Here is a 26,122-nt window from a genome sequence, read left to right on the forward strand (position 1 = left end):
GTTGTTTGGGTCTCTCTGCTGTATACAGGTTCGGCTGTGGTCAGGGCTATCATTCATAAGAAATTGTCATGCTGGGTCAGACCAAGGGTCCATCAAGCCCAGCATTCCTACATCTTTAACCCATGCTGGGGCATCTCTCACCTGCCTCGGCACTTGCCGGAGCTCCTCTGCGACTGCGTCAGGGCCCAGGGGCACACGAAATCACCAGAGATGGGACCGCTACCAGCGTTCCCACAACACCCAATGCCCTTGAGCTAGACAGTTAAGTGCACGAGTTATAGTCCGTTTCCCATGTAAGTGTGTTATAAATGTTAATAATACACAACATGTTTTCTTTGAACCTTCTCATTTAATTGCCTTTTTGGATTCCCTTCAACCTCCTGAGAAGGCTAGTTAGACTTTAGCAGTATATATAGGGTATGTGTATCCAATCTCCCCTGTATTATTTATTTATTTGTTTTTTACTTTTCTTTACCGACGTTCCTGTATAAAATACATATCACATCATTTACAATGCAACTCGAAAATTCGCACGGGGGCAATACAGAGAACAGGGGATACAATTAACAGTGGTAGGGGTGATAAAGCTTACAAGAACAACTGAGTTGATAACTGATTAAACAAAGAGAACAAATAACTGTAAACTTAGCTCGGGTGATACAAGGAGCAAGGGATACAATTAGCTGTGGCGAAGGGAAAATCCCAATCTTTATAGGCTAAGACAGCCTTGAAAGCTAAGAGTATCCTAGGTTGTAACATTGAGCAAATAACATATGAGTGTCTTAAGACCACTTGATAGGGTCCGTCCTTAAAAACCAAAAGTGAACAAGGGCCTATTTAATTAACAGGATTACAATGCAGTTAGAGAAATGAATGGATATGCTTAAGTCCAATAGTGAGCGAAATTGAAGTCAAGCTAGAAAAAAACTGATGTACCACTAGCCATAGGGAGCTTGAAAACATTGATTGTTAAAGGTAGGGTTCCGGACTGGGAACAGTAGTGCCTACAGCAGGCGGTTTACAGTGAGCGATTATTATGTGTAATAAGGGTAGAGGTAGCGGTGAATAAACAAACAGAGAGAGGAAATGTCAGAATGGACTGTCAAGTTTGAAATGTCAGGCTGAAATGTCCGGCTGAGAGAGAGGGTATGTTAAGTGTCCTGAAAGGCTTGGCTGAATAGCCAAGTTTTGAGCTTTTTTTTTTTAAAGCAGAAGGGCAAGGTTCTTGCCGGAGGTCGGGTGGCAGCGCATTTCATTGATGGGGTCCTGCTGTCGATAAGACATGTTTCCTTAAGGATGTTTTCGCTAGGGGGGCATACAGTGTGTCTTTGTAAGCTCTTCTGATTGGTCTAGATGAAGTATGCGGTCTTAGTTGGATAGTTGAGTTGAGCGCTGTGAGGTTGTACTTAGCTTTATGTATGATTGTGAGGACTTTGAAGAGAATCCTGGATTTAATGAGTAGCCAGTAGAGGTTCTGTAAGGTGGGGGTGATGTGATCCCTTTTTTTGGTGTTGGTGAGAATCCTGGCTGCTGAATTCTGAACCATCTGAAGAGGTTTGATGGTGTTAGCCGGGAGACCGAGAAGAAGGGAGTTGCAATAGTCAAGTTTCGACAGGATGATAGATTGCAAGTGAAGGAGTGGTTTAAGCTTCCTGAGGACTTGCATTCCTGTGTGGTGGTGTTCACAAATTTCCTTAGGTTGAGCTGGTTGTCCAGGATAATGCCTAAGTCTCTAACGGATGGAGAGTGTTTTATATTTGAGTTAGTTAGTTGGGCAGCAAATGATGAGGTAGGATGAGTGATGAGGTCTTCTTGAGAGATGATAAGAATCTCTGTCTTGTTGGCATTAAGGACCAAGTTGAGGCTGGAAAGAAGGTGGTTGATTGATAGAAGGCAGTTGTTTCAGTGGTTAAGGGTTTTTTGTAGCGATTCTGTGATCGGGATGAGTATTTGAACATCATCCGCGTAAAGATAATGAGTTAGTTTTAGCTTTGTGAGAAGGTGGCAAAGTGGTAGAAGGTAGATGTTGAAAAGGGTAGGTGAGAGAGAAGAACCTTGGGGAACACCCAGGTTGGAGCAGACAGGGTGAGATTGATTGTTGTTTATCCTAACTTTAAAGAACCTGTTGCACAGGAAGGATCTGAACCAACTGAGAGCAGATCCCTTGATGCCTATGTCTGTGAGTCGTTCTACAAGGATAGCATGGTTCACCGTATCAAAAGCGGCGGATAGGTCAAGGAGAACAAGTAGATATGATTTTGTTATATTGCACTCTATTGTATCTTGAATCTCCCAATTTCCTTCTTACCAAGGATAATGGATAAATAATTTCTTGTACACTGTCTTTTCTGTTTAAAAATTGATATACTATTTGTCCTGATTTCAGAAGCATGTTAATGCTGTTAAAATTTGTGAAAATGCAATAAAATCTAAAAATTGGAATTTAAAAAGAAAATCAAAATATCAGTCACATGTTATAAAACTATTAAGTTAAATGTCATAAGAACATGCCATACTGGGTCAGACCAAGGGTCCATCAAGCCCAGCATCCTGTTTCCAACAGTGGCCAATCCAGGCCATAAAAACCATTCAGAAGGACGCTGTCCATTTAATTATTTCATGCTCACATTAGGAACACATCACTCCTTTGTTAAAACAGTTACACTGATTATCAGTGGCCCGGAGGATTCAGTTCAAGATGATTACTTTGTTTTTAAGTCCTTAGTCAGGGAGCGCCTTACCTATCCTGCTAATTTGCTAAAGGAAAATTAGTTCTTACCTGTTAATTTTCATTCCTGTAGTACCACGGATCAGTCCAGACCGTGGGTTGAGCCTCCTGTCCAGCAGATGGAGACAGACCAAAACTGAAAGGGTATCCTATATCAGGACAGAGCCTACCCTGCAGCCCTTCAGTATAACTATTGTCAAAGCAGAAAAACAAGATAAAGAACAAGATCAAGCAAGTAACAACAAAAACTCAATGGAGTAACTTTATAACTTTGTAAGGAGCTCTGTAGGAAGAAACGTTCTTGCATATATTTGATCCTCAATAACCAATGCTTCCAGTGTTGAGAAGAGACTAAAACAGTACGGACATCCTAATACCTTGAGGAAAAGCTTCGAGTGGATGATGTGAAAAAGTAACAGGGAAGGGTGTCTGGACTGATCCATGAAAGTACAGGAACGAAAATTTACAGGAAATTAATTTTCCTTTCCCTGTACATACCCGGATCAGTCCAGACCGTAGGATGTACCAAAGCTTCCCTAAACCAGGTGGGACCGAGACAGTCCCGCTCAAAGCACGTGCCGACCAAAAGAACCAAAACCCGGTGCTTACACATCCAGGCGGTAGTGTTGAGCAAAAGTATGCAAGGACGTCCATGTAGCGGCCCTGCAAATTTCTTGCAGAGAAACTGATTGGCTCTCCACCCAGGAAGTAGCTTGAGAATGCAACGAGTGAGCCTTTAGGCCCTCAGGAACCGCCTGACCTTGGCAAAGATAGGCCGAGGAGATCGCCACCTTCAACCACCGAGCAATAGTAGGCTTAGAAGCCAGTTTGCCCCGATTTGGGCCACTCCAGAGGACAAAAAGGTGATCCGAGACCTGAAAGTCATTGGTAACCTGGAGATACTGGAGTAGGACTCGTTTGACATCAAGTCTGCGAAGATCGCCCCCAGCGACTGGTTGACATGGAAAGCGGAAACAACCTTCGGCAAGAAAGAAGGCACCATCTTGAGCGACACTCCTGAATCGGAAAAACGCAAAAAAGGTTCCCAACAGGACAATGTTTGTATCTCTGAGACCCGCCGAGCGGAAGAGATAGAGACAAGGAAGACCGTCTTGAGCGTGAGATCCTTTACCATAGCCCGACGAAGAGGTTCAAATGGAGCCACACAGAGCCCAGAGGACGAGATTAAGACTCCACGAGGGGCAAATAGAGTGAGCAGGCAGTTGCAGGTATTTGACTCCCTTCAAGAACCGCACCACATCCAGGTAGCCCACTAAGGGATGACCCTCGACCCGCCAGAGGAGACAGCCAAGAGCAGAAACTTGCACGCATAGGGAACTGAAGGAGAGACTCTTGGAGAGGCCCTTCTGTAGAAAAGGAAGAACCAACGAAACTGGAGCAGAGCGTGCTGAGACCCCTGACTCCACACAGTCTCAAAGACTTTCCACACGCGCACATAAGCTAGGGAAGTAACTGCTTCTGAGCTCGTAGTAAAGTGGCGATAACCTCCTCCTTATAGCCCTTACGCCTCAGGTGTCTCCGTTCAAAAGCCAGGCCGCTAGACAAAAGCAAATGGCCTGGTCGAAATATACGGATCTTGAGGGCCCGGTTGACCCTCTTGAGGTCCAAGATCGGCCGAAAGGCACCATCCTTCTTGGGTACCACAAAGTAAATAGAATACTGGCTGACGCCGAGTTCCTCCTTCGGGACCGGGACAATGGCACCCAGATTGAGAAGCCTGGTGAGGGTTTGGTCCACCGCCTCCCGTTTGAGACGGACGCATGGAGAGAATACGAAGAGGTCCGGTAGGTCTCGAACAAATTCTAAAGCGTAGCCGTCTCGGACAATCTCGAGGACCCACTGGTCCAACGTGATTTTGACCCACTCCTCGAAGAACAGGGAGAAACGACCGCCTAGGAGGGGGACCAAGGAATGGGTCAACTGAACTTCATTGTGGGGCTGGCTTTGGGGTGGTGCGCTGGAGGAGCCACCTCATTTGCGGGGTGTATATCTCCGCTGACCCCGGAAGTGAGGACGGGAGGGCGCAAAAGAACGAGATTGTTCGGATGGTCCTCCGGTAGCTTATGAACCTTGTTTTCCCCCAGGGAATTGATAAGCTGCTCAAGATCCTCTCCAAAAAGCAACTTATTTATTTATTTATTTATTTATTTATTTAGCACTTTTATATACCGACTTTCCAATAACAGAGTTACTGATCAATTCGGTTTACATTTTAAACAGAAACATTGACAAGTTAATGTCTTACAATGAACAGGTAGCGGGAACTTGGATACAGATATATGGGGTTAATATGGTTAATACAGATATATTAATACATATATTAATATGGTTAATACAGATATATATAATGGGGTTAATACAGATATATGGGGTTAACTTACCCTTGAAAGGCAACGTGCTCAACCTTGCCTTGGAGGATGGGTCCGCAGACCAATTGTGCAGCCAGAGAAGCCTTCTAGCGAAGACTGCCGAGACCATTGCTTTCGCCTGGACGTGGAGGAGGTCATAGAGCGCATCTGCCCCATACGTTCAGCCTGCTCCGCCCCTGCAGACGGGAGGTCCTGGGTGCCAAGCAATTGTTGAACCCACCTGAGACCTGCCCACTGCATGAGACTGCTGCAGATAGTCGCCCGGACTCCCAAGGCCAAAACCTCAAAGATACACTTTAGATGGGTCTCGAGCTTACGATCCTGGCCGTCCTTCAGGGCCGTCGCCCCACCACTGGGATAGTGGTGTGCTTGGTGACCGCAGAGACGGAAGAATCGACAGTGGGAATCCTCAGCATGTGCAAGCAGTCCTCCGGGAGGGGGTAGAGCTTGTCCATAGACCTCCCCACCCGGAGCCCCGCTTCAGGAGCTTCCCATTCCCATAGGAGTAATAACTTATGCATAGGGTGGAAGGGAAAGGCACTTGCTGGAGCCCTGAGTCCCGCCAGGATTGGGTCCACATCCTTGGGCAAAGAAGCCGTAAGCGTATCCACAGGGGGCCCCTCCAGCCTTAGTTCCTGGAGGACAAAGGGGATGAGGGGCTCTAACTCCTCCTTTTGAAACATGCGGAGGACTCGGGGGTCATCGCCCTCCGGGGGTGGGGGAGTGCCCCCGCTAAATCTGTAGTGGGATCCGGATCCGGAGCAACTAGGGGCGCTGGGGGTCAGGAATGGGGGGTACCCCCAGGACCACCCGCACCCTAACGGGCCCCTGCAGCTCCGGGGGTGGAAGGACAGGCGTCGGAGTCGGTCGAGGGATTTTTGCCGGCAGGGGACCTGGGGAAGTGTCCACCTCCTCCTGCAAGCTGGCCAAATAAGATTTGTGCAAAAGAAGCATAAATTCTGAAGAAAAACGGGCCCTAGCCTTGCCAAGGGGGGGGAGGAGGGGACCTCATCCCTAGGAGCCTCGGGGCTTAAATCGGGGGAAAACTCTTCCAAAATCGCATCCCCAGCCCCTGGCAGCTCCAAATCGGGAGCTGCCGAAATTCCCAAAATGGCCACCGTTCCCACGGTTTGCCAACCCGGGAACGGCCTGGCCATGTGGGGGGAGCGCGTCCCCGGGCTAAATTTGTCAGCGCTGCCGAGGAGGGACCCTCCTCACCCGGCAGCCATGCGGAGCAAAGCACCTCGCACAATAAGCACGCCGAGGGCTCCCCACATGCAAGATAGGCACTTGGCTGCAGCATCCCCAGTGCAGAGGAGCCGCGAACTGCACAGAAGAAAGAAAAAAAACAGCTGAGAGGAAGTCTTTAAAGTGCCGGTAAGGAGCGGAGGCAGGAGAGTGAACCCTGCAAGCTCTACTGGGCTGGCTGCCGGCCTGCTTGAGAATTAAAATTACATCCCCCTTCCTGCAAGCCTGTGTTATAATAAAATTAATTATCCTTTTATCCAATTTTTTTTTTTTTAACTAAGGGGGAGAAAAGGGAGAGCCCGGAGCCCTCAATGCAGCCAGCGAGGGGAGGGGGGGTGAGTGACTGGACCACCAATATCGCCCCCCCCCCCCCCACCGAGGAAGCAGTCACGGACCTAGGCTATGCCCTGCACAAGGGGGCCAAGCCCCACTAGGTCCGGAAAGAGCCAGGAGACAGAAGCGTCTCCTGAAAAGAGACAGAGTCCAATACCTGACAAATTACCAAAATGTATAATTATTATTATTTTTTTTTTTTTTTAAGATTAAAGAAATGGGAAAACTTGATCCTATAAGGAAAGAAAACAAGGGCTGGACAGCCCAGATCAGGAGACCGCAGGGTGAACTGATCCATCTGCTGGAGACAGATAAATACTGAAGGGCTGCAGGGTAGGCTCTGTCCTGATATAGGATACTCTTTCAGTTTTAGTCTGTCTCCATCTGCTGGACAGGAGGCTCAACCCACTGTCTGGACTGATTCGGGTACGATAAAGCAACAAGGAAGGCTGTCTAACAAAGCCGTGGAGGCAACAAGATGAGAATTAGAAGCCAAAATGTCCAAATTTTGGATTCTTTATTGTGGAAATAAATATCTTTAAAAGCCCGAATCAGGCCGAGTTTCGCCCTCTCAGATTGGGGCTGCGTCAGAGGCTCTACTTCATATAATAAGAGCTTGAGCAGTTTGCGGAAAAATACGTCCTGAGATGCACCGAATGATACAATGTGCTGTTTGAATTGACTATTAATGTCTGGTAATTAATTACAACAATATTTATTACATCACCACACTGACTGGCGCCATTATCCAGAGACCATGTGATACTTCTTTATACACTCTATGAAATTAATCAAGAATTCTTATTATATGAAGTACAGCCCCTGACGCAGCCCCAATCTGAGAGGGCGAAACTCGGCCTGAGTCGGGCTTTTTAAAGATATTTATTTCCACAATAAAGAATCCAAAATTTGGACATTTTGGCTTCTAATTCTCATCTTGTTGCCTGATCCGGGTACGTACAGGGAATGGCATATATTCCTTCTTGTGCATTGTGTTCTGCGAACTATAAGTTACTTAACTTGCCATTGTCCAAAGACACTTGTCTTCAAGTCACTCACCAACATGTGGTTTCAATGGCCAATACCATATTGTAGAATGATCTGCTTGTGGCACTTCATAACATCAGTGACTATAAGATTTTTCACAAAGTGATAAAGGCACATTTGTTTCATCAAGCATTTTCTTGAACACCTTTTTAATGTACATCTACTGTAATTTTTGCTTTCTATACTGTATTTATTTTTTATTTACATTTTAAATCTGTTTTGTTTATATAGTATGGATATTGTGTTTGTTACTTTGAATTTTGTTTGTAATATTGTTTTATTGGTCTTCTTTTGAAGTGCATTTATTTGTATCGCAATTGTTTGTATGTATGCACCTTCCTAAAATAGATGCTTTAGTATAGGTGGAATATAAATAAGTTTTAATAAATACTAGGAGGTCCATATTCAAAAGCCATTTAGACGGATAACGTAAAAATGATCTATCTAAATGACTTACCCGGCTATATTCTAGCCGGCTAATAAGTTAGGAGGCTAGAAGTTAGGCGGATAATTTAGGGGCGGTCCAGGGGCATAACTGGAATTGAGTTAGCCAGCTAAGTTAACCGGCTAACTCCAATATTAAAAGTTAGCCAGATGACTTAATGTGGCTACACTGCTGAATCTGCCTTCAAGGTTAGCCGAATAAATTTATCTGGCTAACTTTGCTATGCGGACTGTGTCTGAAAATAGACCTCCAGATTATTGTAATGCTCTGTATGATGCTCTCCCTGCATCCTCTCTGAAAACTTTGCTGCAAAATGCCACCAAGAGAGTGATTACAGACCTCTCAATGCAGGAGCACATTTCCTTGATACTCAAAGAGCTCCATTAGTTGCTGGTTTGTTCACATATTTTGAACAAAGTGTCGCTGATGGTTCACAATCTACTGTCCTTGGATTCCTTCCCATGGGTGTATGCTCTGCTGCGTATTTATAACCCATGTCGGGCCTTATGTTGTATGGAGAGAGACTTGTTAGATGTACCATCTGTTCAGCGAGCCAGACTATCAAAGACAAGAGAGCATTATTTCTCAATTGCCACCCCTGATTTCTGAAACTCCCTTCTTGTAACATTGTGTCTTTAAAATTGTATAAAGACTTTTAAGGGAATGCTGAAGCCTTATCTATTCAAACCTGCTTTTATCTGATCTCGTGGTTATGTCTTTTACATTGTATATAGGCTTTTTAAGTGAATGGTAAAGATTGATTTATTTGAATGTGATTGAAACCAATCTACTGGTTACAAGTTTTAATGCAATAAGTTTACATCTTATTTTATTGTTTGAAGTTTTTATATGAAGTGTTACTTGTTGTTTTGTTTTTACCTTGTGTATTATGTTTTACTGTGTTTGCTTTTGTGAATCGCCTTGGGCCCTGGCAGTTGGCGGTATATAAGCCTTAAATCAAGATAAAGATAATAAATGTATTCCGTACCTTCAAATGTATCATTTTAGCAGCATATGTACCAACTGTCTTGTCAATAAGGTTTCCTGAATCTGAAATTGAAGAAGACTGAAAGGAAGGAGTCTCAGTTACTTGAAAGGGAGAGCTGTGGAGACTCTCATCCCTCCCAGGACAGACCGCAATTTGCAACTTCTCTTAGTATCACGGCTTTAAGAAGCCCTTGTTACTGAGAGACAAATAGTGAGAAGGTAAGCTACGTATTCAGATCCCAAGGGTTAGGTCCCGCGAGCAATTTGCAGCAAACCTTGTTATGTACAAGTAAGGATTCAGAGATTAAGATGACTCAATAACTATCCGTTCATTGCTCAGATTTATTGTTCTCTAATGCAGCTACATCCTTTCATCTCATGCTACGGGTACTGTGCATACTCTGTACCAGGGATTCCCAAAATACTTTGATACCATGGACACCTTTTCAACTTCTAAATCTTTTTTGGACTCCCCACATGCTCTCTTTAATTTTTTTCCAATCAATCTGCTATAAATGGAAAACATATTAATGCAATAACAAAGATTTAATGTTGTATAAACCAGAATAATTCCTAACATATAAAACTTAATATTAAGTAATGATCAATGAAATAAACTGCTGAGGATGGACAGGTGGGGGAAGGGAGAGAGGGAACAAGGAGTGAACTGCAGGGGAGAAAGAGAGACGTGAGGATGGACTGAAGGGGAGAAAAAGAGAGGTGGGAATGGACAGGGGGAAGAGAAAAAGGGAGAAGTGGGGTACACTGAGGTGGGAAAAGAGAGACTGGTGGGATGGACTGATGGGAAGGACTGAGAAGGAAGCGAGGGGGATGGACTGAGGGGAGAGAGTGATGGGGAGGGACCGAGGGGGAGAGACTGAAGGGATGGACTGATGGGGAAAAGAGGGAAAGACTGAGGGGAAGAGATTGATGGGGTTGGACTGAGGGGAAGAGAGGGAGAGAGAGAGAGAGACTGAGGGGGAGAGAGGGAGAGAGAGACTCTGATGGGGGGGAGAGAGAAACTGATGAGAGAGGGAGGGAGAGACTCTGATGGGGGAGAGAGAGAAACTGACGAGAGAGGGAGATAGACTGAGGGGAGAGACAGATGGAGAGAGATTCTGAGGGAACAGACTGATCGAGGGAGAGACTAATGGAGAAAGAGAGAAGACTGAGGGGAGAGACAGAGAGAGAGACTCTGAGGTGAGAGAGAGAGATTGAAGGTAGACAGAGAGAGACTGAGGGAAGAGAGAGAGAGAGAGAGACTCTGAGGGGGGAGAGAGAGATTGAAGGTAGACAGAAAGAGAGAGACTGAGGGAAGACAGAGAGAGACTCTGAGGGGAGGAGAGAGATTGAAGGGAGACAGAAAGAGAGACTTTGAGGGGAGAGACTGATAGAAAGAGAGAGCGAGAGAGAGACTCTGAGGGGGGAGAGAGATTGAAGGGAGACAGAAAGAGAGACTGAGGGGAGAGACAGAGAGAGAGACTCTGAGGGGAGAGACAGAGAGAGACTCTGAGGGGGAGAGAGATTGAAGGGAGTCAGAAAGAGAGAGACTGAGGGGAGAGACAGAGAGAGAGACTCTGAGGGGGAGAGACAGAGAGAGAGAGAGACTCTGAGGGGGAGAGACAGAGAGAGAGACTCTGAGGGGAGAGACAGAGAGACTCTGAGGGGGAGAGAGATTGAAGGGAGACAGAAAGAGAGAGACTGAGGGGGAGACACAGAGAGAGAGAGACTCTGAGGGGAGAGGCAGAGAGAGAGACTCTGAGGGGGAGAGACAGAGAGAGAGACTCTGAGGGGGAGAGAGATTGAAGGGAGACAGAAAGAGAGAGACTGAGGGGAGAGACAGATAGAGAGACTCTGAGGGGAAGAGACAGAGAGAGAGAGAGACTCTGAGGGGAGAGACAGAGAGAGAGACTCTGAGGGGGAGAGACAGACAGAGAGAGAGACTCTGAGGGGGAGAGAGATTGAAGGGAGACAGAAAGAGAGAGACTGAGGGGAGAGACAGACAGAGAGAGAGATTCTGAGGGGAGAGAGAGATTGAAGGGAGACAGAATGAGAGACTCTGAGGGGAGAGACAGAGAGAGAGACTCCGAGGGGGAGAGAGATTGAAGGGAGACAGAAAGAGAGAGACTGAGGGGAGAGACAGAGAGAGAGACTCTGAGGGGAGAGAGAGATTGAAGGGAGACAGAAAGAGAGAGACTGAGGGGAGAGACTGATAGAAAGAGAGAGAGAGAGAGAGAAAGCCTCTGAGGGGGGAGAGAGATTGAAGGGAGACAGAGAGAGAGAGACTGAGAGGAGAGACAGAGAGAGAGAGACTCTGAGGGGAGAGACAGATTGAAGGGAGACAGAAAGAGAGAGACTGAGGGGCGAGACAGAGAGAGAGACTCTGAGGGGGGAGAGAGATTGAAGGGAGACAGAAAGAGAGAGACTGAGGGAAGACAGAGAGAGACTCTGAGGGGAGGAGAGAGATTGAAGGGAGACAGAAAGAGAGACTTTGAGGGGAGAGACTGATAGAAAGAGAGAGCGAGAGAGAGAATCTGAGGGGGAAGAGAGATTGAAGGGAGACAGAAAGAGAGACTCTGAGGGGAGAGACAGAGAGAGAGAGACTCTGAGGGGGGAGACAGAGAGAGAGAGACTCTGAGGGGGAGAGAGATTGAAGGGAGACAGAAAGAGAGAGACTGAGGGGAGAGACAGAGAGAGAGACTCTGAGGGGAGAGACAGAGAGAGAGACTCTGAGGGGGAGAGAGATTGAAGGGAGACAGAAAGAGAGAGACTGAGGGGAGAGACAGAGAGAGAGACTCTGAGGGGAGAGACAGAGAGAGAGAGAGACTGAGGGGGAGAGACAGAGAGAGAGACTCTGAGGGGAGAGACAGAGAGACTCTGAGGGGGAGAGAGATTGAAGGGAGACAGAAAGAGAGAGACTGAGGGGAGAGACAGAGAGAGACTGAGGGGAGAAAGGGAGACAGAGAAGGGAGACAGAGAGAGAGACTCTGAGGGGAGAGACAGAGAGAGAGAGAGACTCTGAGGGGGAGAGAGATTGAAGGGAGACAGAAAGAGAGAGACTGAGGGGAGAGACAGTTAGAGAGACTCTGAGGGGAAGAGAGAGAGAGACTCTGAGGGGAGAGACAGAGAGAGAGACTCTGAGGGGGAGAGACAGACATAGAGAGAGATTCTGAGGGGAGAGACAGAGAGAGAGAGAGACTTTGAGGGGGAGAGAGATTGAAGGGAGACAGAAAGAGAGAGACTGAGGGGAGAGACAGACAGAGAGAGAGATTCTGAGGGGAGAGAGCGATTGAAGGGAGACAGAATGAGAGACTCTGAGGGGAGAGACAGAGAGAGACTCCGAGGGGGAGAGAGATTGAAGGGAGACAGAAAGAGAGAGACTGAGGGGAGAGACAGAGAGAGAGAGACTCTGAGGGGAGAGAGAGATTGAAGGGAGACAGAAAGAGAGAGACTGAGGGGAGAGACTGATAGAAAGAGAGAGAGAGAGAGAAAGACTCTGAGGGGGGAGAGAGATTGAAGGGAGACAGAGAGAGAGAGACTGAGGGGAGAGACAGAGAGAGAGACTCTGAGGGGAGAGACAGATTGAAGGGAGACAGAAAGAGAGAGAATGAGGGGCGAGACAGAGAGAGAGACTCTGAGGGGGGAGAGAGATTGAAGGGAGACAGAAAGAGAGACTCTGAGGGGAGAGACAGAGAGAGAGACTCTGAGGGGGGAGAGAGATTGAAGGGAGACAGAAAGAGAGAGACTGAGGGAAGACAGAGAGAGACTCTGAGGGGAGGAGAGAGATTGAAGGGAGACAGAAAGAGAGACTTTGAGGGGAGAGACTGATAGAAAGAGAGAGCGAGAGAGAGAATCTGAGGGGGGAGAGAGATTGAAGGGAGACAGAAAGAGAGACTCTTAGGGGAGAGACAGAGAGAGAGACTCTGAGGGGAGAGACAGAGAGAGACTCTGAGGGGGAGACTCTGAGGGGGAGAGACAGAGAGAGAGAGAGTCTCTGAGGGGTAGAGACAGAGAGAGAGACTCTGAGGGGGGAGAAAGATTGAAGGGAGACAGAAAGAGAGACTCTGAGGGGAGAGACAGAGAGAGAGAGAGACTCTGAGGGGGAGAGAGATTGAAGGGAGACAGAAAGAGAGACTCTGAGGGGAGAGACAGAGAGAGAGAGACTCTGAGGGAAGAGACAGAGAGAGAGACTCTGAGGGGGAGAGAGACTGAAGGGAGACAGAAAGAGAGAGACTGAGGGGAGAGACAGAGAGAGAGACTCTGAGGGGGAGGGACAGAGAGAGACTCTGAGGGGAGAGACAGAGAGAGAGAGACTCTGAGGGGAGAGACAGAGAGAGAGACTCTGAGGGGGAGAGAGATTGAAGGGAGACAGAAAGAGAGAGACTGAGGGGAGAGACAGACAGAGAGAGAGATTCTGAGGGGAGAGAGAGATTGAAGGGAGACAGAATGAGAGACTCTGAGGGGAGAGACAGAGAGAGAGACTCCGAGGGGGAGAGAGATTGAAGGGAGACAGAAAGAGAGAGACTGAGGGGAGAGACAGACAGAGAGAGAGATTCTGAGGGGAGAGAGAGATTGAAGGGAGACAGAATGAGAGACTCTGAGGGGAGAGACAGAGAGAGAGACTCCGAGGGGGAGAGAGATTGAAGGGAGACAGAAAGAGAGAGACTGAGGGGAGAGACAGACAGAGAGAGAGATTCTGAGGGGAGAGAGAGATTGAAGGGAGACAGAATGAGAGACTCTGAGCGGGAGAGACACAGAGAGAGAGAGAGACTCTGAGGGGAGAGACAGAGAGAGAGACTTTGAGGGGGAGAGAGATTGAAGGGAGACAGAAAGAGAGAGACTGAGGGGAGAGACAGACAGAGAGAGAGATTCTGAGGGGAGAGAGAGATTGAAGGGAGACAGAATGAGAGACTCTGAGGGGAGAGACAGAGAGAGAGACTCCGAGGGGGAGAGAGATTGAAGGGAGACAGAAAGAGAGAGACTGAGGGGAGAGACAGACAGAGAGAGAGACTCTGAGGGGGGAGAGAGATTGACGGGAGACAGAGAGAGAGAGACTGAGGGGAGAGACAGAGAGAGAGACTCTGAGGGGAGAGACAGAAAGAGAGACTCTGAGGGGAGGGAGAGATTGAAGGGAGACAGAAAGAGAGAGACTGAGGGGCGAGACAGAGAGACTCTGAGGGGGAGAGAGATTGAAGGGAGACAGAAAGAGAGACTCTGAGGGGAGAGACAGAGAGAGAGACTCTGAGGGGGGAGAGAGATTGAAGGGAGACAGAAAGAGAGAGACTGAGGGGAGAGACAGAGAGAGAGACTCTGAGGGGGGAGAGAGATTGAAGGGAGACAGAAAGAGAGACTCTGAGGGGAGGAGAGACTGATAGAAAGAGCGTGAGAGAGACTCTGAGGGGGGAGTGAGAGAGAGTAATTTATTTATTCTATTTTATTTATTTAAGTGTTTTTATATACCGGGATACGTTGGGATCATCATCTCGGTTCACAGAAAACTAAAACTGCAACAGGCTTTACAGAGAACAAATAACAAAGTGAAAGTAAATAAAGTAAACCGTGATAAGTTTGAACAAATAACACAACATGCTATATAGCTAACTGGTTATACAGAGAACGATAATTCAAAATAAGCATGAATATTTGGAAAAGATGGCAGGGAGAGCTTTTACAGGGATTATGTTAGGTCGGTTAAGTTAGATGAGGGTAGTAAGGCATAATAGTAACATATGTAATAGGAAATCAGACTTAAGCCAGGGGAGGGGAAGTTATCTGAGGTGGGAAGAACCTGGATGAGATAATGGAAGAAGTGAGGGGAGGGTGGCAGGTGATATGGACAGGGTCAGATGTAATAGGAGAGTGGACAGGGTGAAGGGGGAACAAGCTGGATCATACTGGGTAGAGTGATAGTAAATTCAAGGAGAGAGAGGGTGGAATAGGGGGATTGCGAGAAGGGATTAGGTGAAAGCCTGTTTAAAGAGCCAGGTCTTGAGGTTCTGTTTGAATCTTTTTTGACAAGATTCTAAGCGCAGGTTTGGGGGCAATTCCGGGTCAGAATGAAGCTCCATGAAGCCCATGTACCCAGCTTACAAAAGATTACAAAGATTTCCGATCAGACCACGTGGGACCCGAAGCCGGCCACCCACCCACCCAATCAGAAGCCAGAAGTCTGAAGCCACGCTGAAAAAGGAAGTAAAAAAAGAGAAAAAAAAGCAGGAACGGAAGCCAGGTAAGAGCCCTTTAAATCCCGGCTCTCCCTGCCGGCGTCGCGCGCAGGGCGTCGCATGACAAATGGGCCTGCCCCTTTGTGCGCCCCTTAGTGCAGCCCCGTAGGACAGCCCGTGAAATCTGATAGAATCTTTTTTCCTTCCCAGAGCGTCTTCTCCTCTCGTCTCCTTACAGACACAGCAGCTCTCACCCCACAGCGTCATCCGGCTCACCCGGCACTGCTCATCCTCCCCACCCTAACCTAAGACAGCCCCCACAGGAATCTGGCATGAACACCTCAGCCATCCCTATTATTCACAATATCAGGAGAAACCCAGCAAAAAAACAAGCTATACCCCCCATACAACAAAAAAGATTCATCCCAATCATGATCTCGCCTCTGAACCAACTGCTGGGCCTTACCCTATTCACCTTAACTCTGCTGAATGCACAATCCCTATCGAAAAAGACTCACCTCCTATACGACTATCTTATGGAAGTTCATCCTGACCTTTGTGCCATCACCGAAACTTGGCTAAAGCCCGAAGATATTGCTATAATCAACCAACTTCCTCTTCAATCTTACGACATATTCTCCATCCCCAGACTGAAAAAAAGAGGAGGCGGTCTGCTTCTTGCAGCTAACAAAAAACTAGGATTGTCGCTTCAGGTCACAAACGCATCACATTCTCTTGAATTTGCAGTCATAATCCTCCCACCTGCAAATAGGACTCACCTATGCCCCACCAGGATGCCTCGAAGCAGACCCATCTCCTCTGATTGAATGCATAGCTAAACACATCAATACTGACACGCCGGCCATACTCCTGGGAGATTTCAATCTCCATGTGGATGCAACCCCACACTCTTCCAGCTGCGACACATTCCTCAACACTCTGCAGACTCTGCTTGCCAGCAAGTTTTGCTGATAGCAAAATACCAGAAAATACCGGAGACCGTGAATGCCAGGCTCTGGAGAAAAAGTTATAAACCATTCTTGCAGGACTTCATAGATAACAGCAGAATCAACAAAGTGAGACACAGGATGAAGCAGGAGACAGCGCTGGGGGTACGAAGCAGATAATCTGTGGGAAGGAATGCCAAGGGAGAGATAAGGGGGAGACAAAGCAAACAAAGCAATAAAGTTTGTGGTGTGAAACATACAAGCAGAAACCAGATGGCTTGCTGACTTTGCTGTTTTAACCTATATAAGTAGAGCTGGGATGTAGCAGTTTGCTAAGCAAAAAACAAATCTGTTCCAGAGCCAGCGCTGTGCTACGTATATTATGTAAGTATACTTTTGCTTCCTGTGTATCCATTTTTGCTTATACGCAGTATATGATTTATAATAAAGAATAATAATGTAAAATAAAATCAAAGTTGTTCTTTTAAACATATTTTGATTTGGTTGCTCTTTTTTTTAACAATTCTTAACTTCATGGGCTTCAAACAAATCATTAATAAACCTACCCATAAAGCAGGACACACGTTGGACCTTATCTTCATAAACCAGGGCCTCACCCTATCTTCTCACACAGTCTGCCTGCCAGTCCCATGGTCGGACCATATGCTAATCACCACCTCCTTGAAGACCCACCAACCTACCCCCGTGTCAACACAGAAAACCACGGTCCAGTTCAGGAAGCTATGTAACCAGGAAACCCTCAGCTCTCACTTATCTGCAGAACTAATCCATCTTGACCTCTCGGACGCTGACTCAGCTGCAGCCTCCTGGTCTAAAATCACTAAAAAAGTGGCAGAACTTACCTGCCCGTTAACCACCAAAGTCATTCAATCAAACAAAGACAACAAAAAACCGTGGCATACACCAGAGCTAAAAACCATAAAGCGTGAACTCAGAAATAGAGAACAGTTATGGCGCAAAAACCCGTCTACTGCAAACCTGTCGGCTTTCAAATCCCTTATGCACCAATACAGGATCTCCATCCTTCGCATAAAAAGAGACTTCTATTCACAGAAAATCCACCACTTCATCTTTGACCCAAAAGCCCTCTTTTCCATGGTGTCATCCCTCACCAAACCACCCGCTACGTCCATTCCGGATGATAAAGCCGCAAGCAAAGCCGCTGAACTAGCCACCTATTTCAAGAACAAGATCTCTAACCTCCTGGCCCCGCTTAAGGAAAATAAAGAACTTATTCCTCCACTTCCCTTCTCTACTCCTCTACAACAAACTACAAGCCTGGAGTTCTTTGAGCCTACCTCCTCTTTAGAGATTGAAAATGTGCTAAAGAAACTTAAACCAGCTTCTCATCCTCTCAATGCGATCCCAGCCAACCTTCTCATCACCAGCTCTCAAGCCATCACCAAGCCCATTGCCCAAATCATCAATTGCTCCCTAGCTCAGGGCCTAGTCCCTGACCCCCTCAAACTTGCCATCCTGAAACCTCTTCTGAAAAAAACAAATCTTTCTCCAGACAACCCGGCCAACTTTCGCCATATAGCATAACTTATGCGGCTAACTCTGGGTTGCCCCAAAATGCTTCCTTCCCCCCCAGAAATTGTCCCTTCTTATTCAGCTAAATTCTAGCCAGGTAGAATTAGTTACCCGCCTAGAATTTAACTGGACAAGGGCTAAATATAGCCAGGTAATCCATTTAGATAGATAACTATTACATTAACCATCTAAATGTCTTTTGAATATTGACCTTAACGTTTCCCTATCAAGATAATGCTCATTGATAACAGAAATCCCCTGGTCAGACCACTCTCTAATACAGTCCACCCTGACATACAACTCGAAACTAACAATGGAACAAAACAGCCTAATGACAATCACATACCATCCTCCTTTTGATATTGAACACGTCAACAAAAACTTCAACCAGAACTCACAAACATAGACTTATCAAACACTGAAAAGGCCACAACTTCATGGCTCAATATTACCAAATCTATTGCAGACAACATAAACCCAATCATCAAAAAAACATTAAAAAATCCAAAACATCAAAACCAATGGTACAACGACAACATAAGAGCAGCCAAATGAGAACTTAGAAAAAAAGAGAAAACCTGGCGTAGGAACAAAACAACCCAACTTCTCAACACCTATCGAACCCACCTAGCCTACTATAAAAAACGTATCCACAATGCCAAGAAAGAATTCTTCTCGAGCAAAATAAATAAATACCAACATAACCCCAGAATGCTATTCTCCATTGTGCAGAACCTTATCAAAGCATCAATTGAGCTGGGAATACCACCTGACATAAATAAATGCAACAAATTCGCAGACTTCTTTAACGAGAAAATTAAGAATCTAATAAATAACAATCTCAACACAAACACCCAAAACGTAAAAGTGACACATAAAACAACAACAAACTGGTCGAACTTCGACCCGGCCTCCTCACTGGAAATCCAAACAATCATCAAAAAAATGAATCCAGCAAATCACCCCATCGACAGCATCCCCATACCAACAATCAAATTGATCGAGACCTCAATAACCAAAACGATAACTGACATAGTTAACCTATCCCTCACTGAAGGAAATTACCTGGAATGTCTAAAGTCAGCAATAATCAAACCCTTAATAAAAAAGACAACCTAGACCCTGAAAACCTACTAAACTACCAACCCATATCCAACCTACCTTTCATTGCCAAGATCATAGAAAAAATAGTCCACTCCCAGCTCACCTAGAAATGAACAACATACTACACCCCTCACAATTTGGCTTCAGGAAAAACCTAAGCACAGAAACACTACTCCTCTCATTAAACAACACCATACTCAGAGGATTTGACAGCGGCCAAAGCTACTTGCTGATTCTCCTGGATTTATCAGCTGCATTTGATACAGTAAACCACACAATCCTTCTCCAAAGACTGTCTGAATTAGGAGCATCTGGCAAAACTGTACAATGGTTTTCATCCTACTTATCACACAGAAGCTTCCAAGTAATATTCAACAATACCCTCTCAAAGAAAATAAACCTCAACACAGGAGTTCCCCAAGGATCAGCACTATCCGCAACACTCTTCAACATCTATCTTCTTCCAATATGTCACCTGCTAGATCACCTTGGTCTGACCCACTTCCTATATGCAGATGATATACAAATACTTATCCCAATAAATAACACCTTGGAAGAAACTTACAAAAAATAGCTATGTACCTCACAGAAATTAAACAGCTATTAACTGATTTAAAACTCATAATAAACATAGAGAAAACAGAAATACTCATCCTTGACAGAAATAACAACAAATCACCCACACCACCACTTAAAACTGAGAACCAAAAAATATCCATCTCACCAGTCACGCATGCTCAAAACCCAGGATTCATCAACAGCGAGCTATCTTTCAGGATCCACATAACTAACAAAATCAAGGAAGGATACCACAAGTTACTAACCCTTATTTTTATTGGAGTGGTTTACAGGCCTCCAAATCAAAAGGAAGAGCTTGACAGAGATCTGGTTGAAGTCATCCAAAAGATGGGAAAGAATGGAGAAGTGGTGATTGTTGGAGACTTTAATCTGCCGGATGTAGACTGGAGAGAATCCCTTCTGCAGAATCTAACAATAGTAGAGAGATAGTGGATGCCCTGCAAGGGGCTCTGTTCAAACAAATGGTAATGGAACCCACGAGGGAGGGAGCTATACTCTATTTAGTACTCACTAATGGAGATAATGTCTCTAATGACCAGGTGGGTGCCCACCTCAGCACCAGTGATCATCAAACGGTATGGTTTCATATCAAAAATAGGATACGGAGAAGAAGCACGAAGACACGAGTTCCTGGGTGAGGCAATGAATGACCTACCTTGACTACTACCGGTAGTTACAAATAATTACTGTATGACACTGATTATTAATATTAATATTATCTGCCATAATTATTCATTTTTACCTGTTTGTAGTAGGCTGCCAGGGAAGTCTCTATGTCCTCTTCAGAAGCTCCTGACAGAAGCACGGCTAAGACCAAGTCCAGCTCTAGTTTCTCTTCCATGTATGCTAAAATAGCAGAAGAAGAAGAAGAAAGTGAACAAGCAGGAACTGAGAGACACCAAAAGAGCAAAGTGGAAGGAGCAGCAGGGAGAGGCTCCCACAACTCCTCAGAGACAAATGATATTCTAAGAGAATCAGAGACAACCAGTGATACTCACAGATGTCAAAGATCTACTGTTTAGATACCAACATCAAATTTGTAAATTGTCCAGCGATCAACAACTTGTTTATATTGAAAAAATACGTTGCAAAATTTAATTTTCAATGCAACGTGTTTTTTCAATATCAACAAAGATCTACAGTACCCATCAACAATATATAAGATCAAATAAGGATATGTCAAGGCTGCAGGAAACAGTGACACTGAAATACAATCAGAGTCAGAGACTCAAAGTCGCAGACACTGATATCCATTGAAACACCACAGATAGTCAAAGACTCTGAGACATACTGAGTTACACTCACAGAATCACAAACATAGTCATTAGCCTTAACCAGTTACTCATAAAAACTGTCAGTGACAGGGACCTGCAAAGACAGTCACAGACAGCAGCAACAGAGTTAAAGGAAAATTGGCTCTTACCTGCTAAGTTTTGTTCCTGTAGTACGACAGATCAGTCCAGATTCCTGGGTTTTGCCTTCCTTCCAGCAGATGGAGACAGAGAAAGTTTTACTGACACTGTCACTTAACCTGGTGTGCCACCTATGGTCCATTAGTATTGACCTGTACCCAAACCAAGATGGAAAACAGATGGAAAAACTCAACGTAACCTAACAAAACATTTCCCACTGAATGAGCAGTAGAAGAAAGAATCTAAAAATCTGAACGATCCTTATAACAATATAAGTCAGTAGGTGCAACCATCACCTGAAAGAGAACAAAAATATTCAAAAGAATATCTTGGATTCTTGGACAAATGTTAAGAAGGAGGAAAAGACCTCAGAGATCTGGCATACTATCTCAGCCGACTTGAAGATGTCAGTGTTTTTCTAATCCAAACTTTTTTTTTAATTAAATTTTCAAAAAATCCCTTTAATATGTTGGATGGAGGTTTTTTGACCCATGATCAGAAAAACAATGATATTTTCAAATCAGCTGAGATAGTATGCGCCAGAGATCTGAGGTCTTTTCCTCCTTCTTAACATTTGTCCAAGAATCCAAGATATTCTTTTGAATATTTTTGTTCTGTTTCAGTAAAAGAATTTTCAAATTTGGTTGTTGTTATCTTTCACTAGCCTTCTATGGATTATTATTATTTTTTGAGTATCTCAACCATCACCTGAGCCACAAAAGCCAATTGAAATACTTCAGCTTATATATAAAAAACCACAGATCAAGTGGATTCTCCAAACTCGGGTGGGAGTCTGGACTGATCTGTGGAAATTAGCAGGTAAGAACCAATTTTCCTTTCCCCGGATGTACCCAGATCAGTCCAGATTCCTGGGATGTACCCAAGCGTCCCTACACCGGGTGGGGTTTAAGCAGGTAAAAAAGCAGGGGCCCCAATCCCGCCCTTTCAGCAGAGCAAACCCCCATGGGGGACCATCCCTCACTCTAAGTCCTCAAACCATGGGAGAGAGGGTTGCCATTTCAACCCGTGCCTCTGGCAGCAGATTGACTACTGGTACAAAACTCAGGAGTAAATAACTCCCTCTGTATACCAACAACAATAATACACCCTGAACAGAGGGATCTGTAATAGGATATAGTATATAATCCAATACAAAATGATTACAATATGTTTAGAAAATCATTTACCATTGTAATACAAAAATATTTTTGCTGTCTTTACATAATAAACGTATCATAAATCAACATATATTTTATCTAACACATAATTGTGGCAACACACCCCATAGCAACCCAAAAATCTCATTAAAAATTTAAACCACATCCAAACATACTACACTCATACCTCATACATTAATAAAACAAAATATCCAAAATAATCTAAAACTCTCTGAGACACTTATCACTACTCGTCCCACACTAAACCCTCAATATTATCAAACCACCTCGATCCTACTGCCAGTGTCTTCAATCCCTCCCAACAAGATTCCTCGTTTTGCCTCAATGGGCTTCATCAGGGGATACTTCTTGCACGGCTCACATCGGGGATCTCGCAAACAAGTAATCGGCACTGTAAATTAAAAAATACAAAAAACCTCTAAAAATATCTTCCTCAATACTCCTATCTTATATTTATATCAATTTAACTACCCAAAACTTACCTAAAAAAGATGTGCACAAGTGCAGCCACAATACCCAATTAATAACCTGTTGAACACTCACTGTCACAAAAACATAACCCATATATTAATAATCAATACCGAACAATAACATAATATAAAAAGGATACATACCAAAAAATTAATTAAACCCGCATTAAATGCACTTCAAATTCCTCAATGACTTCACTCTAATATACACAACCCTGCCACTGTTCTTCAAAGCAGGGTGTGCCTAATATCCTTAAACCAAAATGGAAAATTTAATTTGTATGTATTCAAAGAACTAAACCATTTATTCAAATATCCTCCAACAACTTAGGCTCATTCAGATAACGATTCTCATCTCTAAGTCAGCAAAAAATACATTTCAAATCCTTCAATAACTGTACTTTAATATGCTCTTCCCTGCCGCTGTTCTTCAAAGTATTGCGTGGCAACTGAATCAAAAAATAAAGGCATATGTGTTAGGATTCTGTAAGCTCAGATGGTGTGTGAACCCTGGACTGCAGTGAGAGGTGGTACCATCCACGGGGAGGAGCCCCGTGAGCCTCACTGTAGGCAGGCTAGGTCTCAGCCGAGGTAAGACACAGGAGCAGTATAGAGTCTTTATTAAAGAGATAGAAGCACTACCCGCGGAGCTGGGGGTGCCAGAGAGGAGGTCACACAGACCCAGAGACACAGGGTCGGTGGAGTGGGATATAGAGGGAATACCTCCGTAGCATTGGTGGTGGTCCGTGAAGTATGTACTCTGGAGAAGTCTCCTGTAGAGATGGAAGAGGCCCTCAGCGCGGGGTACACCAAGAATGTCCTTGATAATATGGTAGTGGCCCGTAGTGCGGGGTACACCAAGAATGTCCTCGGTAGAGATGGTACTGACACACAGAGCAGGGTATGCTGGTGGAACATTCAGTTGAGATGACAGCGGTTCACAGAGCGAGGTGCATAGATGAGACCCCTGGTAGAGATGGAACTGGCCCAAGAGCAGGGGACGCCGGTGAGGGTCGTCGGCAGAGCTGATAATGGTCCACAAGGCAGGGTGCGCCAGTGAGGTCCTCAGAAGGATGGTAATGGCCCGCAGTGCGGAGTACACCAGAGAGGCACTTGATAGAGCAGAAGTGATCTGCAGAGCGGAGTACTTACAAGCGAGCAGCGTTGGTTCCAGGGAAGCCCCGGGTAATGGAGCAGGCAGGGTTCCAGGCAACAGGCCCTCCGAGGAGTGGATAGCCAGGACGAGAGAGAGGCCCCCGAGGAGCGAGTACCTGAGACGTCCACGCTGGAAGCAGGAACTGGAACACAGGATCCTCAGGAAGTGAGGCGGAGTTAACAAGGAAGGATCTCTTTGCCAAGTCAAAGTGGGACAAGCCAGGAAGGAGCTAAGTAGTCTCAGGAAGTGACGTCATCAACCGGGGCTCGCCCTAGGGTTCCCGCCCTGGGCCCTTTAAATGTAGTCCTAGTAGCGCGCGCACGCGCCTAAGAAGGTTTTATGAATCTGTGTTGCGGGCTCCTGAAAAGGGAGGAGTTAGCAATCTGTTAGGAACTGAGTTGCTGGAGTTAGCAATCTGTTGTATATCTGCTGCTCTAGTTAGCAATCTGTTATGGAGAAGATGCTTGATGGGAGGAGCAATCTGTAATAGTTGTGGGTGGATCCCTGGGCCGATGGCAGATGACCACGCTCCCGGGAGGATACCCCGAGCGGGACCACCAGCTAGGCTGGAGTATGGAGACAGACACACATTAGTTCTTTCATTAAGCGGGTTATTAGAAACCACCAGAGGTGGCAGTAGTGAACTGATATGCCCGGCAGGGCTGAAGTCCCTCAGGTACTGGAACAGCAATCCCAGGATGGCTGAGCTGTTGAGAAACTGTAGAAAGTGAATAGGCAGAGTTCATGAATAGAACTAGATGACAAAACTCACGAAAGGTTTCAAGTAAGCTCAGGAGCTGGAAAGGATTAAGCCCTCAAGGAGCGAGTACCTGGTTCCAGGGAAAGCTCTGAGAGAGCAATGGTAGCTCACAGTTGTTTGTAACAGTGATAGCTTCCAGGCAATAGAGAATCTTCAGAGTGTCCAGGAACATGGGCCCTCGAGGAGCGAGTACCGGTTCCTATCTGTAATCTGAAATAGTAACTCACACATGTCTGTATCTGCGATCGCTTCCAGGCAGTAGAGAATCTTCAGAGTGTTCAGGAACATGGGCCCTCGAGGAGTGAGTACCGATTCCTATCTGTAATCTAAAAAATAAAGAAAAGAGCAAGGCCCCTGAGGAATGAGTACCCCTGGTAAGTCCAAGGAGGCAGAGTAGCTTGGATGAATCCTTGCTAACTTGATTTGTTAGCGTTTTCAAAGACCTTTAAATATTGGAAGTAGATGAAGTCATCTCAGGGGGACGCCCCTGAGGTTCGCGCCCTTGCTGGTACAAGAGTCGGGACGCGCACGCCCTAGGCATCAGGACAAGATGGCGGAGTTGCAGCGTCGAGAAGTTCCGGAGACGCTGGAGGGAGACGGCATGGAGACGCCATGGCAGCCAGCTGTCCATCAGACCCGGAGGGAGTCACCATAGAGGTAAAGGGACAGTATAAAGGTCGTTTTAACCGATTCATCTGGTAACAATGCTGGTTTCAAGGTGAAGTGCATGTAACATTGGTTTAAAAATCCATGACACGGCTTAGGGTCTCCCAAGTAACGCGGTGGTACCGCAGCTAAATAGACGCTCTACCCAGATCCAAAACTAGTGTGAGAGGTGCCGGGAGTGGAGGTGGCACATTGAGTTGAGTCAGCACGACTTGGCAGGCAGCAAGACGGTTAACGTCTGCCACTACCAACTCCAAGGTTGACTGAAGATTCTGGAGTTTCTGGATAAGGCCGGGAATGGATTTAAGTACCGCCAAATCACCTGATTGAGAATCCAGGCGGGCGTTTAGGCAGTCGAAGGAAGAAGCCAAGGTATCTAGATACTTCTGCTGTTCCGAGATTTGTTGGGCCAGACTGGGAATGGCCTGGATGGCGAAGATCTGTGCCGGGTTCATGGACTTGGCAATCTGTTTGGATTCTGTAAGCCCAGTTGGTGTGTGAACCCTGGACCGCACTGAGAGGTGGTACCGCCCACGGGGAGAAGCCCCATGAGCCTCACTGTCGTCAGGCTAGGTCTCAGCCGAGGTAAGACACAGGAGCAGTATAGAGTCTTTATTAAAGAGATATAACCACTACCCACAGAGCAGGGGGTGCCAGAGAGGAGGTCACACAGGGTCGGTGGAGTGGGATATACCCAGAGAGAATACCTCCGTAGCGTTGGTGGTGGCCTGTGGAGTATATACTCTGGAGACGTCTCCTGTAGAGATGGCAGTGGCCGCAGCGAGGGGTGCACCAAGAATGTCCTCGGTAGAGATGGTACTAACCCGCAGAGCAGGGTATGCTGGTGGAACCCTCAGTAGAGATGACAGCAGTTCGCAGAGTGAGGTACATAGATGAGACCCTTGGTAGAGATGGTACTGGCCCGCAGAGCAGAGTACGCCGGTGAGGGTCGTT

The 26,122-nt window shown here is 45.9% G+C and overlaps 1 protein-coding gene across 1 annotated transcript in view; it reads right to left on the reverse strand.

Moving 5' to 3' along the window:
* LOC115089460 (synembryn-B-like) overlaps positions 1-26,122 on the reverse strand; it is a 161,345-nt gene that overhangs the window by 115,901 nt on the left and 19,322 nt on the right. The window contains exon 2 of the mRNA XM_029597551.1: positions 20,269-20,372. Coding sequence (XP_029453411.1) covers positions 20,269-20,367 — 99 coding nt within the window. The 5' untranslated portion in view covers positions 20,368-20,372. The remainder of the gene's footprint in view (positions 1-20,268; positions 20,373-26,122) is intronic.

This window comes from Rhinatrema bivittatum, chromosome 4 (assembly GCF_901001135.1).
Source record: "Rhinatrema bivittatum chromosome 4, aRhiBiv1.1, whole genome shotgun sequence".
Taxonomy (NCBI): Eukaryota; Metazoa; Chordata; class Amphibia; order Gymnophiona; family Rhinatrematidae; genus Rhinatrema; species Rhinatrema bivittatum.